Source organism: Danio aesculapii, chromosome 24 (genome assembly GCF_903798145.1).
Source record: "Danio aesculapii chromosome 24, fDanAes4.1, whole genome shotgun sequence".
Taxonomy (NCBI): Eukaryota; Metazoa; Chordata; class Actinopteri; order Cypriniformes; family Danionidae; genus Danio; species Danio aesculapii.
This window is the reverse complement of record NC_079458.1, coordinates 12,191,817-12,207,345: the sequence shown is the minus strand read 5'-3', so window position 1 is coordinate 12,207,345 and position 15,529 is coordinate 12,191,817. Positions and strand designations below refer to the sequence as shown.

The 15,529-nt window shown below is 35.5% G+C and overlaps 1 protein-coding gene across 1 annotated transcript in view; it reads right to left on the bottom strand.

Annotated features, from left to right (window-relative positions):
- Nucleotides 1–15,529, bottom strand: part of LOC130218577 (guanine nucleotide exchange factor VAV3) — a 145,800-nt gene that overhangs the window by 10,749 nt on the left and 119,522 nt on the right. The window contains exons 21-25 of the mRNA XM_056450797.1: nucleotides 12,222–12,287; nucleotides 11,642–11,676; nucleotides 11,144–11,260; nucleotides 9,124–9,211; nucleotides 6,829–6,931 (exon numbers count right to left, since the gene is read on the bottom strand). Of these exons, the coding sequence (XP_056306772.1) occupies nucleotides 6,829–6,931; nucleotides 9,124–9,211; nucleotides 11,144–11,260; nucleotides 11,642–11,676; nucleotides 12,222–12,287 (409 nt within the window). The remainder of the gene's footprint in view (nucleotides 1–6,828; nucleotides 6,932–9,123; nucleotides 9,212–11,143; nucleotides 11,261–11,641; nucleotides 11,677–12,221; nucleotides 12,288–15,529) is intronic.

Here is a 15,529-nt window from a genome sequence, read left to right as displayed (position 1 = left end):
TGTTAAACATCTGTTCAAAGTTTTAAAGGGACAGCCCAAGCTAACATAGCTCATGCATTTATGCAGCAGCACATGCTGTGTCTCCAAAAGGCCTCGTCTCTGACCACTACATAAACAGTGATGTCCAAGATGCTCTTGCACACTTGAGATTCCACCCACATCACTCTAGCAAACCCAGACAACCTCCTGTCTTTATCACATCGTTATCCACAATGAAAATATTTTGGACCTGGCATCCCATTCAGTGGAATAAAAGTAGATCTCCAGCGCTTCCAACATACAGTTGAAGTCAGAATTATTAGGCCTCCTGAATTATTATGCTCCTGTATATTTTTATCCCAATTTAGGTTTAACAGAAAGGCGATTTTTTTTTCTAAACATAATAGTTTTAATAACTCATTTCTAATAACTGATTTATTTTATCTTTGCCATGATGACAGTACATGTTTTTTAATATATTTTACTAGATATTGTTCAAGATACTAGTATTCAGCTATTTTAGGTTTAACTAGGTTAATTAGTTTATTAGGCAAGTTAGGTAATTAGAAAAAAAATATTGCTTAAGAGGGCTAATAATATTGACCATCAAATGGTTTAAAAAATTAAAAACTGCCTTTATTCTAGCCAAAATAAAACAAAAAAAGACTTTCTCCAGAACACAAAATATTATAGGAAATACTGTGAAAAAATCCTTGCTCTGTTAAACATCATTTGGAAAATATATTTTAAAAAGTAAATAAATTACAGGAGGGAAGTGTTGGGGAAAGTTACTTTAGAAAGTAATGCATTGAGTTACTCCCCAAAAAAGTAACTAGTTGCGTTACTTAGTAACTTTTATGGTAAATAATGCGTTACATTACTTTTGAGTTACTTTCACATGACTTTTTATTACCTGGCTGAGGCTTGATCTCTTTCAGAACTTGTTTTTATTTTTTTAATAGAGGAGTTCATGTTCACCTTCATTTACCTTAAAAAAACTCATTAAAAATATATATTTCAGGATAATTTTATCTGGGTATCCCCTTTTCCTTTTCTTTGATGCGTTCAGAATAATAAACACATCCTCTCATTGACTGCATGATTCATTGTGACTTCTTTAATTTTTATTCAGCAATTTTTTTTTTAAAGATAATTAATTAAACTAAAAAGTAACTTGCGTTACATTCCTCAAGTTTTAAAAGTATTGCACTACTTTACTCGTTACTTTAAAAAGTAATATTATAACGTAACTCATGTTATTTGTAATGTGTTACCCCCAACACTGCAGGAGGGCTAATAATTTTGACTTTAAATGTAAACAGAGCCCTCCACTAATATTGGCATCCTCTCTAAATATGTATATGATAATAGATTTCCTCAATAAATAAATGTGTGCTACAATCATTAACACCCGTTAATCACCTGTTAGTCATTCCAATTGATTTTCAACATTTTCAGTACACCTGGGTGACCAGGAACAGGACATTGTTCACCAATGAGCTCCTTTAAACATGAGGTAAAACACAGGACAAACTCACTTAGTCCTCCATCATACTCAGTAAGACTAAATAACTATTATGATTTGCAGCAAAAAGATTCAGCTTCACACAAAAAAGTGGAGATAAGAAAAAAGCAGTGACACACAAAAATGCCCATTTCTACCATCAGGTAGAACTATTATGAATGAGCCTGAAAGAGACATGTGTCTGCTTGTTAATCTCCAAGAACCACAGCTTTAGAAATGCAGAGGTTAGGCCATGTCCACCACATGTACACATAGATGTTTTGGTAAACTGTTTTTACAAATAATTTCACCCACATGCATTTTTTCAAAACTTCATCCACATAAAAATACTAAAACAGCATATGAAGCGCTGTCAAAAAAATGCCAAAGCATTTGAAATAAAATCATTTGAAAATATAATCATGTTGACCAATCAGAAGCTCCAAAAAATATTATGAATATTATTTATATTATTCATTCATTTTCTTTTTAGCTTTATTAATTTGGGGTCGACACAGCGGAATGAACCGCCAACTTATCCAACATATGTTTTACGCAGCGGAAGCCCTTCCAGCCACAATTCAACACTGGGAAACACCCATACACCCTTGCATACACACTCATACACTACAGCCAATTTAGCTTATTCAATTCACCCCTAGCGCATGTTTTTGGACAGTGGGTGAAAACGGAGCACCCGGAAGAACACAAGGAGAACATGCAAACTTCACACAGAAATGCCAACTGACCCAGCCGGGGCTCGAACCAGCAATCTTGATCGTGCTACCCAATGTGCCACTGTGATGCCATATATATATATATATATATATATATATATATATATATATATATATATATATATATATATATATTATATATAATATATAAAAATGTTAATATTATATATGTAATAATAATATTATTTGTTCCAGTTGGGTGTTATTACAGTTATAAGCATATAAGCAGCATTTTTGGTTATCCAGTATTATAAAGCAGTAATAATAGCAGCATTTTTGGTTATGTCATCAATTGCACAGATTGCACAACTGTAAACAACAAAGACAGCGGTGCAATGTAATGTCATAGAATAGAAATGATGCTGCAGATAAGCCAAAAACAAACCAAATGTCTTAATTTTTTTGCTAATATATTAAGCTGAAAAAAATCTAAATAAATAAATAAATAAATAACAACCACTTTTTATCACATTTACCAAGGGTGCCAATATTAATGACGGCCACTTAAAAAAATAAAATAAAAATATCGTGAAGAAAAACAGAGCAACAATCATGTATTTTTTCTGTCTTCACCAGTGAATTAAAGCCATAATTATTTCCGTGAGAAATGTAGAGAGCGGCTTCCATTTAAGTTACCACTAAAATAAGATGCTCCTGTTGATCTTCTGTCTGCTAAAGTGCTTAAAAGGTCTCGTGCATGAAAGTCTTGTGTGCCTCTGCCAGCCATCTCAAAAACAACTGCATACCATTTGCATTTATTGGCACATAAGCAGATGCTCAAAATAATAAAAAGAGGAAAGGAAGCTATGCTGCATGGAAATGGATCACTGGGGATGAAAGGAGAGAAACAGCAGCAATGCATGCTGGGAGATCCATTCTTTGGTCAGAGTTGTGGAATGGCTGATTGTTTGAGTGACGTCTCCTCGGCTTCTCAATCTGCCAACATTTCCCAATCACGATGAGACCCTCGCTGTGACATATGGAGCTACAATAAAAGCTCATCTAAGCGCTGATTGCGATGCGCCATAAACTCTCTGATCAGGCTGTAAGCACAGCTCAGTAGTTTAGGCTTTACTAACAGCCCCGTTTGAGATTTTTCAAGCTCACTCTGCTCCCACCGCTGGAACACAACACAGATGTCCAAGAACTTTCACAACAACAACAGTATGATTTCTGATCAACTTCTTGATCCAGAAACAAAGTATGCAAATACTGATGGGTATGCTTCGCTGAAGTAATATACCACAAACATGCTTTTATTTAAAAATTAGCGCTGCATTTAAGTTTGCTAATGTTTGTTTGTGTAATACATGCTTCAGTGAATCAATTTATGCATTTATTTAAATTAAAGAAATCTTTATAAATGTAATAAATTAATTAAACCTATTTAAGTTTTCAATGTTTTGAGGGGTATTTGTGTATTCTTACCTACACTATCCTCTGATTTGCTACTTCAGAGGTTATTTTAGGTAAAACTATACCAAATATGCATTTAATTTAACTACTTTTAGGCAAAATTTAAATACAAACAGCTATTTTACTTAGAAAAGTGTCATTTGACCATTTACAATGCGTTCTAGATCAGTGGTCCTTAACCACCCCGACGCTGACGCAGACACGGTTCGGGTATCAATTGGTACAGGGCTGCACGAGATATCATTAATTAATTCCGTTTTATTTATTATCTGACTCTGAACAATCTTTTATTCTAAAAAATCTTTTATTTTGAGAAATGACCGTACTCTCTCGTTACATCTTGGTCACTTGAGCATGCAAATTTAACCCACAAGCAGAAAAATGAGTAAGAAACAGACTTACTCTTTAGAAAGTTTCTTTGCGAAGGGGAAAAGGCCCAGTGAATGATCATTGAACTGCCAAGGAATCAATCCGCAACCTGTTTGTCAACAAATCAGGTGAATCCACCATGTCTGTGCAAGATCAACTGCTGGAGACCGCAAATGACGACAGCCTTTTAGGGGCATCTAAAATTTCGTTGCATCTATTCTAGAGTGTCCAACTTTTCTAGAGTTCACGCAAGTTCATTATTTCCAATGGAGGTGACGCGCTCACCCTTTCCAGATGCACACAGTTAAATAATGCCAAGAGCGCACAGTCACGTGATCATGACAAAACAACGGATGTAGTACGTCAGTACCATTTCCATTTATTCTGCTCATATTTATACTGTATAGAACGTGCTTTTTCAACGGTCAATAGTATATTTAAATTCAAATGTAGTACCTACTGAGTAGTAGGCGATTTTGGACGCAGCCCTTGTCATCCTCTGAGAAAATGGTTGAGCCTAGCAACCTTCGGTCTGCAGTGAATATTGTCCTGGGTTGACTGGTCCGTGGTGATAAAAATGTTGGGTATCACTGTACTAGATCTGCCATATTCAGACTGTTGAATGTATTTCTTCTAACTTCTGTCTTCTGATTGGTGCGATTATGCATTCACAATGGTATGAACCGTTACAGGGGTGGTCAAATGTATATTTATATTATTTTTATTATTAATATTATTATTAAAGATACAGATCAGAGAAGTTTCTCACTATTTGAGGGCTGACCCCCATACATCTTGTTTTGACGTCCTTCAGGGGGATCAAGTGTTAATTAAACCCCCCTGTAATTCACACTATTTCTGAGTCACATATAATTAATTTATTCATTTTCCTTCAGCTTAGTCCCTTTATTCATCAGAGGTCACCACAGCGGAATGAACCACCAACTTATCCAGCATATGTTTTACACAGCGGATGCTCTTCCAGCTGCAACCCAGTACTTGGAAACATCCACAACACTCATTCACACATGTACACTACAGCCAATTTTGTTAACCCAAATCACCTATAGCGCATGTCTTTGGACTGCGGGGGAAACTGGAGCACGCGGAGAAAACCCACGTGAACATGGGCAGAACATGCAAACTCCACACAGAAATGTCAACTGGCCCAGCCAGGACTCAAACCAGAGACCTTCTTGCTGCGAGGCGACAGTGCTAACCACTGAACCAACATGTCGCCAAGTCACATATAATATGACGTGTATCTACAGTACATTCAGACATCTCCAAATTCAATGTTAAATCCAGCTTTTAGAGTTTGCAGTACACTAGTTTAGTGTGTGTTTCAGGTAGTGTTCTCTCATGCCACAGCATAAAATGTACCCTCTGATTATACCAAACACTAAGAGAAATTATATCCTTAACATTTAGAACATCTGTGAACATTTAACAGTTGAACACCTTTGAACGAGCAAACACTGCTTCCTGACCCACCAGACGCCACAACAAACTACTAAACACAAGAACATCACAAACTGTTCTCTACATTCAAGTTTTCACAGCATTCTGTATGAGGTCTTTATCCAGTAGAGAAAAGCTTGAGGAGATTGAACAAATTTTTTTGATAATAATAATCTGTCAATCAGGAAATGGCTTCAGAACAAATGGTAAGAAGTTCAGGGAAGCTATGCAAGTCAGGCTATCAAAAAACTGAAACATAAAAGTAGCTCAGGCATCCAGCACTAGTTTCAACATATTTGTGTTTCCTCTGAAGATGCAGAGAAAAATATATGTGTTTTCTGTATTCCACTACACTGACTACTGCTAAATTAACTGCTAGATTAGACTAAAATTGGATTCACGGGTTAAATTCACTAGAAACGCAGCACACTGAGGACATCTGCTGATTACAAGAAACTAAAAACAACAAAATAGCTAAAACTAAATGCCTCTGCACACCGGGACAATTTTTTTAGTGCTTATTGCCGATGTTTAACACCTTGCGACTAAACACTTTTCAGTGCCAAAAACACAACAGCGACTACAAAAATGTTGTTATGAAGAGAAATTGCAGATCAGGCAATGAGATTCAAACATTTTGGAAAGAGTTTGGTTCCCAAATTATGTTTATTTCATATATACCCTGTAAACCTGGATCTGAACACAAGCAAACACAACCTATAGATTTCAGTTTACTCTAAGCAAAGCGTGTTATTGCTTTATATTGGAAGAATAACTCAAAGGCCATCCTGTGGCCAGTGGATTAAAGAAATGACTAGCAATCTTGCTCTGGAGAAGCTGACATACACTGGTAAAGGAAAATTACGATTGGTATAAAATATGGACCCCCTTTTAACCAGGTGGACCATGCAATATTTTTTTATGTTTGAGCTTTCAAGCCCTTGTTGGTGTCTTATTATATTGTTCAGATTCTTACATTTGGTCTTACATTAAAGCAACAATTAACACATTTGTTTAACCAGCCGGATACTGGAAAGCTAAGGTACAAAAATATGTATTGAACATTGTTTTTATTTATTTATTTGTTAATTATGTATTATTATTTATGTAATTTATTTCTATTTTTTTTTTCACCTTTTTAACCATTTGTTGGATTCCTGATGTTTCAACATTTCATATTTTTTGCTTATATGTGTATATATATATATATATATATATATATATATATATATATATATATATATATATATATATATATATATATATATATATATATATATATAGTTATTCAGAACAAGAACAAGTGCATCATGTTGAGGTCAATCTGAAAGTGGCATTGTGTATTTTGTGCACAGTACGTACTGTTGGCTCCATTCTCTGGCTCGCGGTAGGCAAACTTCAGCGTGGTATCAAGTGTCCTGAACCCTTCCCGCAGAGAGTGAATTTTGTAATACTGGATGAGGTCCTGCATTAAACACACACATACGCTCAACATGATGTCAGCTCACAGAAAAGAGAAAGCATCTAAAGCCATTAAGAGGGAAAATAAAAAATAAATATATGAGCCCATTCAATACGACTCCAGCATTCACAATCCAATAATGTTATTTAACTGGCATTTGGCAGATCGAATCTAAAAGCGCTTTCAGAAAGAAGCTGACAAAAGACGTTTGATTTTATTCTGCAGAACAGAGACATTAAGCAGCGTGATTTCCTAATGCCCTTTAGAAAGCAAACAGATGACAAAACAAAAGGGATGGTTGAAATGATACAAAGAGATTTCAAATGTAATAAGCTGGTATAATGCAAACTTTTATCTTTATTGCACTGATTCCGGTGACCTTAAAAAAAAAACACAGGAGCGTAACATTTACTTTTCACTCTATATGATAAAGAGGTTTTAATGTTATTCGTTCTTTACTGAAAGCTAGAATATTAAATTTTCAAATAAAGCAAATACGTCATTATGTAAATGTTTGAGGTCATTATGCTCACCATGGCTTTATTTATTTGATCCAAAATACAGTAATACACTCACCAGCCACTTTATTAGGTACACCTGTCCAACTGCTCGTTAACGCAAATTTCTAATCACATGGCAGCAACTCAATGCATTTAAGCATGTAGACATGGTCAAGACGATCTGCTGCAGTTCAAACCGAGCATCAGAATGGGGAAGAAAAGGTGATTTAAGTGACTTTGAATGTGGCATGGTTGTTGGTGCCAGATGGGCTGATCTGAGTATTTCAGAAACTGCTGATCTACTGGGATTTTCACACACAATCATCTCTAGAGTTTACAGAGAATGGTCAGAAAAAGAGAAAACACACAGTGAGCGGCAGTTCTGTGGGCACAAATGCCTTGTTGGTATCAGAAGTCAGAGGAGAATGGCCAGACTGGTTCCAGCTGATAGAAAGACAACAGTAACTCAAATAACCACTCGTTACAACTGACATATACAGAAGAGCATCTCTGAACGCACAACACATTAAGCCTTGAGGCGGATGGTCTACAGCAGCAGAAGACCACACCGGGTGCCACTCCTCTCAGCTAAGAACAGGAAACCGAGGCTACAATTCACACAGGCTCACCAAAATTGGACAATAGAAGATTGGAAAAATATTGCCTGATAAATCTCGATTTCTGCTGTGAAATTCGGATGGTAGGGTCAGAATTTGACGTCAACAACATGAAAGCATGGATCCATCCGTCCTTGTATTACGGTTCAGGCTGGTGGTGGTGGTGTAATGGTGTGTGTCAATGCCACAGCCTACCTGAGTATTGTGGCTGACCATGTCCATCCCTTTATGACCACAGTGTACCAATCTTCTGATGGCTACCTCCAGCAGGATAACGTGCCATGTCATAAAGTGCAAATCATCTTAGACTGGTTCCTTGAACATGACAATGAGTTCACTGTACTCAAATGGTCTCAACAGTTACCAGAGCTCAACCCAATATAGCTCCTTTGGGATGTGGTGGAACGGGAGATTCACATCACAGCTGTACATCCAACAAATGCGCAGCAACTGCGTGATGTTATCATGTCAATATGGACCAAAATCTCTGAGGAATATTTCCAATAGCTTGATGAATCTATGCCACAAGGAATTAAAGCAGTTCTGAAGGCAAAAGGGGATCCAACCTGGTACTAGTAAGGTGTACCTAATAAAGTGAGTGTATAACTGTGTCCAGTGAGTGTAACTGTTATAACATTGTTGGTGAAGGATTATTTGATAAACAAAAATGTCGTTGTAATGATATAAATGTTTTTAGGGTCACTTTTGATTTTTAAAAATCTATCAAATAAAATATGTTGTAATAAAATATACAACTACTGGCATAAAATCAAATATTAATACAATTTACTTATAAAATCAAAGAAAATATTGAATTACTGAAGATTTGTTTTGTAAAAAATATAATAATAATAAGTTGCATTGTTCATATCAATTTTAAAACACACACAACAAACGATAAACACATTATTTTTATGAAATAAAAGAAATCATTGAATTACTGGAGCCTTGTTTTGTAACCAAATCAAAAAGCAGCGGTCTTAAAAAACACAAGCATAACATTTACTTTCCCTCAGTATAATAAAGACATTTTGACCATATTGCTTTCTTAAAAACACTATAAAACATCAGCACTCACCAAAATGCTACTGAACTTCCTGTTTTCCGCAATGTAGAATAATCCGTCCTTTGTTAAGATCTTGATGTGTTTCACGTCGTTCTTGTACCTGTGGGCCATGAATAAATGATGAGAGTAATTTTCTGGTGATCATTGCGATCGATGCTGCCTATCCCCTATGGGAAGCTGCCATAGTAATGCATGGGGCAAAGAGCGCTTCATGCAGGCAGAAGGGGTCGATAGCGAGGGGTGGGCCGCCTCCATTAGTCCTTGGATTAAAAGTTACAAGCTCACTTTTTTTCCGAGAAAAAGTGCACATGACCGTCTGCAAACAAGAACTACTTAATAGATTGCATTCTCATGGGGTGGATTTTGTCTCTCGGCCTTGTGCTTGCATGCAGGATATTTGAGTGTTTGAATAAAACAAATGATTTGATTCTTTTAAAAGTGATTCCTTTGAAATGAGCAGCTTTGTTTACTGTGTTGATGAATCATAAAGAGAATGTGGGGCATAGAGTAGCTCTTCCTTTTTTATTTAAATAGTCAACTGAATGATTTGGGTAACACTTGACATGAAGAGGGTGGTTATAAGACTATCATGAAACCTTTATAATCATCATATGACACATCATCTTGAATATGAAGACTTTTATGCATGTTCATGATAGTCGTGCAATATTCTGCAATAATAGCACTTGTATAGCCTCTTCACCCTTGTGTATTACTCCGCCCACATAGAGTGACAGCAGATCAATAAACTCACTACATTTTGACAAATATTGCAGCTGTTGGACAACAGAGTGTACTTTTGAGGCTTTTTTATGCGAGAATATAGTTGTTTAGATTGCAACAATGCAGTTTAGTTATAAGGATAGTGCATATTTTAAATATTTATAATTTTAGAGATACAGCACGTTGGCGGCCATTAGCCTGTTGTTGAGCAAAGCAAAGAGGGTTCAGATTCTGCCACAAGATGGAGACAGAGACTACATAAGTCCTTTGGGGAGGGAAAACTTGGGTGATTTGGGTAACACGAGTTAAAGAGAGTGTTATTAAGACTATCATGAAACCTTTACAATCATGATATGAATGATATGAATCTTGAACATAAAGGAGAGCTTTATGCATGCTCATGACGACTGTTGTTAAGCCTCATTTGAGATGACTTGACATAAACAAACACATCATAACCTGTCTTTGGTCTTAATATTTTTCTTATCCCTTTTTTAATGCAATGAAATTAAATCTTATCAAAAATTCACAATAAAATTGTCAATACTCTTTTAGAAAAGATATCATTTTAATTTAAAAAAATGATTAAAAAAAAATCTAATTTCAGCGTCATTAATGTTTAATAACATTTAATGACAAATTCTATTTGTACCACTATTTAAGGTCAAGAAAAATACTATTGGTGCTGTTACAGTCACACAATTATAATGCCCTCGTGATGATCATGTTTATGACAGATTTATGACAAGTTTTGTTGTCTTGATAATGTTCAGTTATTATGACAAAGATACTGACAGGTCTTGGTAATGTCAAGTTGTCATGATAAAGCCATGTCAAAACAAGGTTATCTTTGCATTTAAAATTGCATAACTGAGCCAATGACAAGATAATAACTGAGCTAATGACAGTTGTCATAAGCATACATAAAATCTCATTCATATTATAAAGGTGTCATGACAGGCTTATGAACACCCCTTCAAATAAAGTGCTGCCATGTTTTGTTTATATTTGCATATATCTGCTGCAAATGTTGTCTTTTAGGGGGCGGGACACTTCAGATACTATAGAGCATTTGATTGGACAGAATCTTTCCATAGGAGAGAAACTGCAAGTTTTGAATGTTTATAAGTTCTTAATGTAAAATATGTCATTGTTATGGAGCACACTAGATTTACCTTAAGACAAACATGTATTGTGCGTGGGACATTGCACTGTTTTTCCCCTCATGTTATTATTTGTTTCTCAGTTTTTGAAGCAGAATCTTGTTAAGCATTGCAATAAAACAACTATGTGTGCTGTTATCACTCACTTGATGCTGATGGCATATTCATGGAACTCTCGACTGCGGTGACGGACCATATATGTGCTGCTCCTTTTGTTGAGCAGAGCAGCTTCTGCCTGCACTCGCTCCATTGGGCCTGCAAACCTAAAGCAGAGAGCACAGGTCAATGTCAGGTAAATACAGTTGAAGTCAGTATTATTAGCCCTCCTTTGATGTTTTTTTTTTCTTTTTTAAATATTTCCCAAATGATGTTTAACAGAGCAAGGAAATTTTCACAGTATGTCTGATAATATATTTTCTTCTGGAGAAAGTCTTATTTGTTTTATTTCGGCTAGAATAAAAGTAGTTTTTTTATTTTTTTTAAAAACATTTTAAAGTCAATATTATTAGCCCCCTTAAGCTACAGAGGGCTAAATAATTCAGGGGGGCTAATAATTCAACTGTATATACGCATACACACACACACAAACACATGCATAAAACACAACAATTTAATTAATATGTTAATAAGAATAAAGACTGTACCAAAGCTGTGAAGAGTAGTCAACAGGTTTGGGTACCTAAAATAAACAGTAAAAAAATAAAAAAAAACAGGTGTGAGAGACAAAAATAGTATTAATAAGACAAAGCAGAGCAAACATTATGTGTGCTTTTGTTCTTAAAATTCCACCCAGCCTGATTTTCATACTATTTTTAAATCTACGGCTCAAATCGGAGCCTCATATTAGCGCTGAAATCTGCCCCACTTACTGTATCCTTTTACAACCACAATTGCCTTTCTTAATGCACTCATAAAGATAACCTAACATATTTCCTCTCAAAATGACATGCACATAATTATGACTGTAAATCATCTTGCCGATAACAGCAGGCATGTGGACAGAATGATACACAGCGCGCTACTCGCATGATAAAACAAATGCACACACAATCGTCCACAATGCACCTGTCATTTAAACATGAGGTTGAAGTGATGCTTGCGTAACCGAACCATTCAAAAACAGCCCGCGTGCAAGAACAAGCCTGGATCACATTTGTTTTTTTTGCTTGGCAGAAAATAAAGAATCATTTTAGCATTATAATACAATCTGGTATTTGTACTCACACATGGGCAAGGCTTGACGGCGTCTCTTGGAAATAAGCCAACCTCTTTAGTTGCCAGGACTTTACCCTGAAACCATGGCAGATAATTACATTACGTTCAGCTGGGCAACTCCTCCTCAATAATTCAGTAACAATTAGTACTTAACACGACATGCTGCAAATTTACAGCCCAGAGTTAATCAGAGCTGGAAAAAAGTCTTAGGAGAATACAGGAGACTGAAGAAACAACACGATACAACCAGCAGATTGAATCTACAATATTTAAAGAACACACACACAAAATCAACAAAGACAAAATTATTCATATGAAAATTAATTGAGAAAGATGTGGAAGAATAACAGTGCATGTTAATATGACATGCAAATCCATATCAATATCATAAATACTGTATATAAATGATAATGTTTTGAATGGTTTTTCTTCTAACATTATACACAAGGCCAGTGTTGGGCAAGCTACTTGAAAAATGTATTGAGCTAAGCCAAGGATTCTCAACCTTTTTCACTTCGAGGCCCACCTCCTTCTCAGAAATTTTTTAAAGGCCTAAACTGATATTCTGGAGAAAATTCCTATTTTAAAACTTTATTTATTAGAAAAACTTTTCCTTTGCCTTTGACGATTATTCTCTTATGTTTCTACATAATTTTATATATAAAAAAGTGAAACATTATATACAGTAGAAGACAGAATTATTGATTTTTGACCTTAAAATGGGTTTTAAAAAATGTAAAACTGCTTTTATTCTAGCTGAAATAAAACAAGTAAGACTTACTCCAGAAGAAAAAATATTATCAGACATACTGTGAAAATTTCCTTGCTCTGTTAAACATCATTTAGGAAATATTAAAAAAAAGAAAAAACAATTAAAGGAGGGCTAATAATTCTGAATTCAACTGTATATATGCTGCATATATCCTTTTGTAGATCATTTAGTTTTCTAATTATTCCGGAATTTCAGTATTATATTATTTTAAAATTCATATATTTGATTAAATATAGTAATTGTAATATTTTTATAGTATTTAACTATTTTAATACTGATTTGCATGGTAGCGGGGCACAAGGTAACACTTTTTGGTTTTGGCCAAATAATGAACAAAGTAATAGGGTTAGACAAACCATATTTTTTTTTACCAATAACACACAAGCCTATCCTACAAATGAGCACTGGTTGTATGATCGCCGGACCTATGGTTTCTGTGCAGTATTGCGAAATGTTAAAGCAGTAAAAATGTTACTATTTACCCCACCAGTGGGGCAAGTCGTAACAGATAGAGGGTTAGTTGCAACACATGCTTATAAAAGGCAGATTTCACACAGTTCATTTAATTTCTGTTTACTTTAAATGGTAGCTATACTTCCTCAGTACTTGGTTCAATTATTTTTATATTCTACATAGCACAATATGTTTATTTATTTATTTATTTATTTATCTATTGGATAAATATTTGCATTATTAACAATAAAAGTATTATTTTTTATTTAAAAAGTTATTTTCTATTAAAAAACATTTTTATATAAAGAGTTCCCAACATTACACTCAAAATTCTAAAATTATTTTGTTTGTTTAATCGGTGTCCAACAGTGTGTCTTAACTGTAACACCCTGTTACAACTAACCCCACTGTGTCGTGTTTTCCTCAAAACTGGCTAGCAGTCACTGTGTGTTTTTTACATCTTTCAAAATGGTTCCAACTTTTAGCCTAGACGACGATAATCACAGCAATTTAAGATTTTACGTTAATAATTTCAGATTTATTTTAAATTAAAAATATCGACTATAATAAAAAATACTTTCATGCTGCGAAAATGGTTTCTCCTGTGTTTCTCATCCAAATTTCGCCGAACTTTTTCAATAATTGGCAGGAAGACGTCTGCCGACACTGTGGTGAAAACCTTGGAAGCATGCCATGGTTAATCCTGAGTATATACCTTAAAACTCTGTGTTACATTTCACCCCGCGTTACTTTATGTCCCGTGCTCCCCTATATACACAGTATGCCAGCTGAATATTATTTGAGTTCGCTGACAGAAACAGTGAACCGCTGTTCACGACTAAAACACAACCGAGTCTCGCTAGATCCTACTGTACAGGCAAACGTCGGTTATAAAACACTTGCAGGACAGTAATTTGGACAACTATGCAGATATTTTAAAGTGTTCACAAAAGAGAGCACGCAGAGTTTGTTAATCAACGGACGTGTGCAAGCAGACGTGAGTCGCAGATGTGATAACAAACATTAATTTTACATTTGTGGGATGGTTGGATTTATACAACTGAGAACATAGTCCTAGTTGACATGCAGCTGTTGGAGGTTTAAGCAACAGATAAGTCTGTATTTAACAGTGAGGCTGTTTTTGCACCGAGTCCGAATTAGCCTATTCTACGATGACTACCAAGATCACTGCCATTGACATCTGTGAACTATAAACTGCTATCCCACCACATCTGGGATAATATCAGTGTTTGTAACATACTGATAACGTGTGGTTGAAAAAAGTGGTCTCATAACTTTACATGACAAGATCTCTGTAATCATGAACACTGATCTGAAAGCACTGAGATCACACTAAAGAGATGGTTTGCCCAAAACTGACAATTCCGACATCATTCACTCATACTCCATTTGTTCCAAACCTGTTTCTTTCTTCTGTTGAACACAAAACAAGATATAGCAAAGAATGCTGGAGACCAGCAGCCATTGACCACCATACTAGTTTTTGTTCCTACTATGGAAGTCAGTGACTTCTGGTTTCCAATATTCATCGGAACTTCTTGTTTTGTGTTCAACTGTGTTTAAAAGGTGAGTGAATAATGACAGTTGATGATTAGTTTCTCTTCAATAAATATATGCGCATACGTTTGCATTGGCATTTGAACCATACACTACCTGACAAAGTCTTGGCGTCTCTCCAAGTTTTAGAAACAACAATTAATAACTTGACTTCTAATTGATCTGAATTGAGCTAGATGTGGAGGCTGAAATATGAGGAGTGTTATCCTGCTGAAGAATTTGCCCTCTCCTGTGATTTATAATATAACGGGCAGCACAAATGTCTTGATACCTCAGGCTGTTGATGTTGCCATCCACTCTGCAGATCTCTCGCACGCCCATACCGAATGTAACCCCAAACCATGATTGGTCCTTCACCAAACTTGACTGATTTCTATGAGAATCTCGGGTCCATGTGGGTTCCAATAGGTCTTCTGCAGTATTTGTGATGATTGGGATGCAGTTCAACAGATGATTCAACAGAAAAATCTGCCTTCTGCCACTTTTCCAAATGATCAAGTAGAAGTCAAGGTAT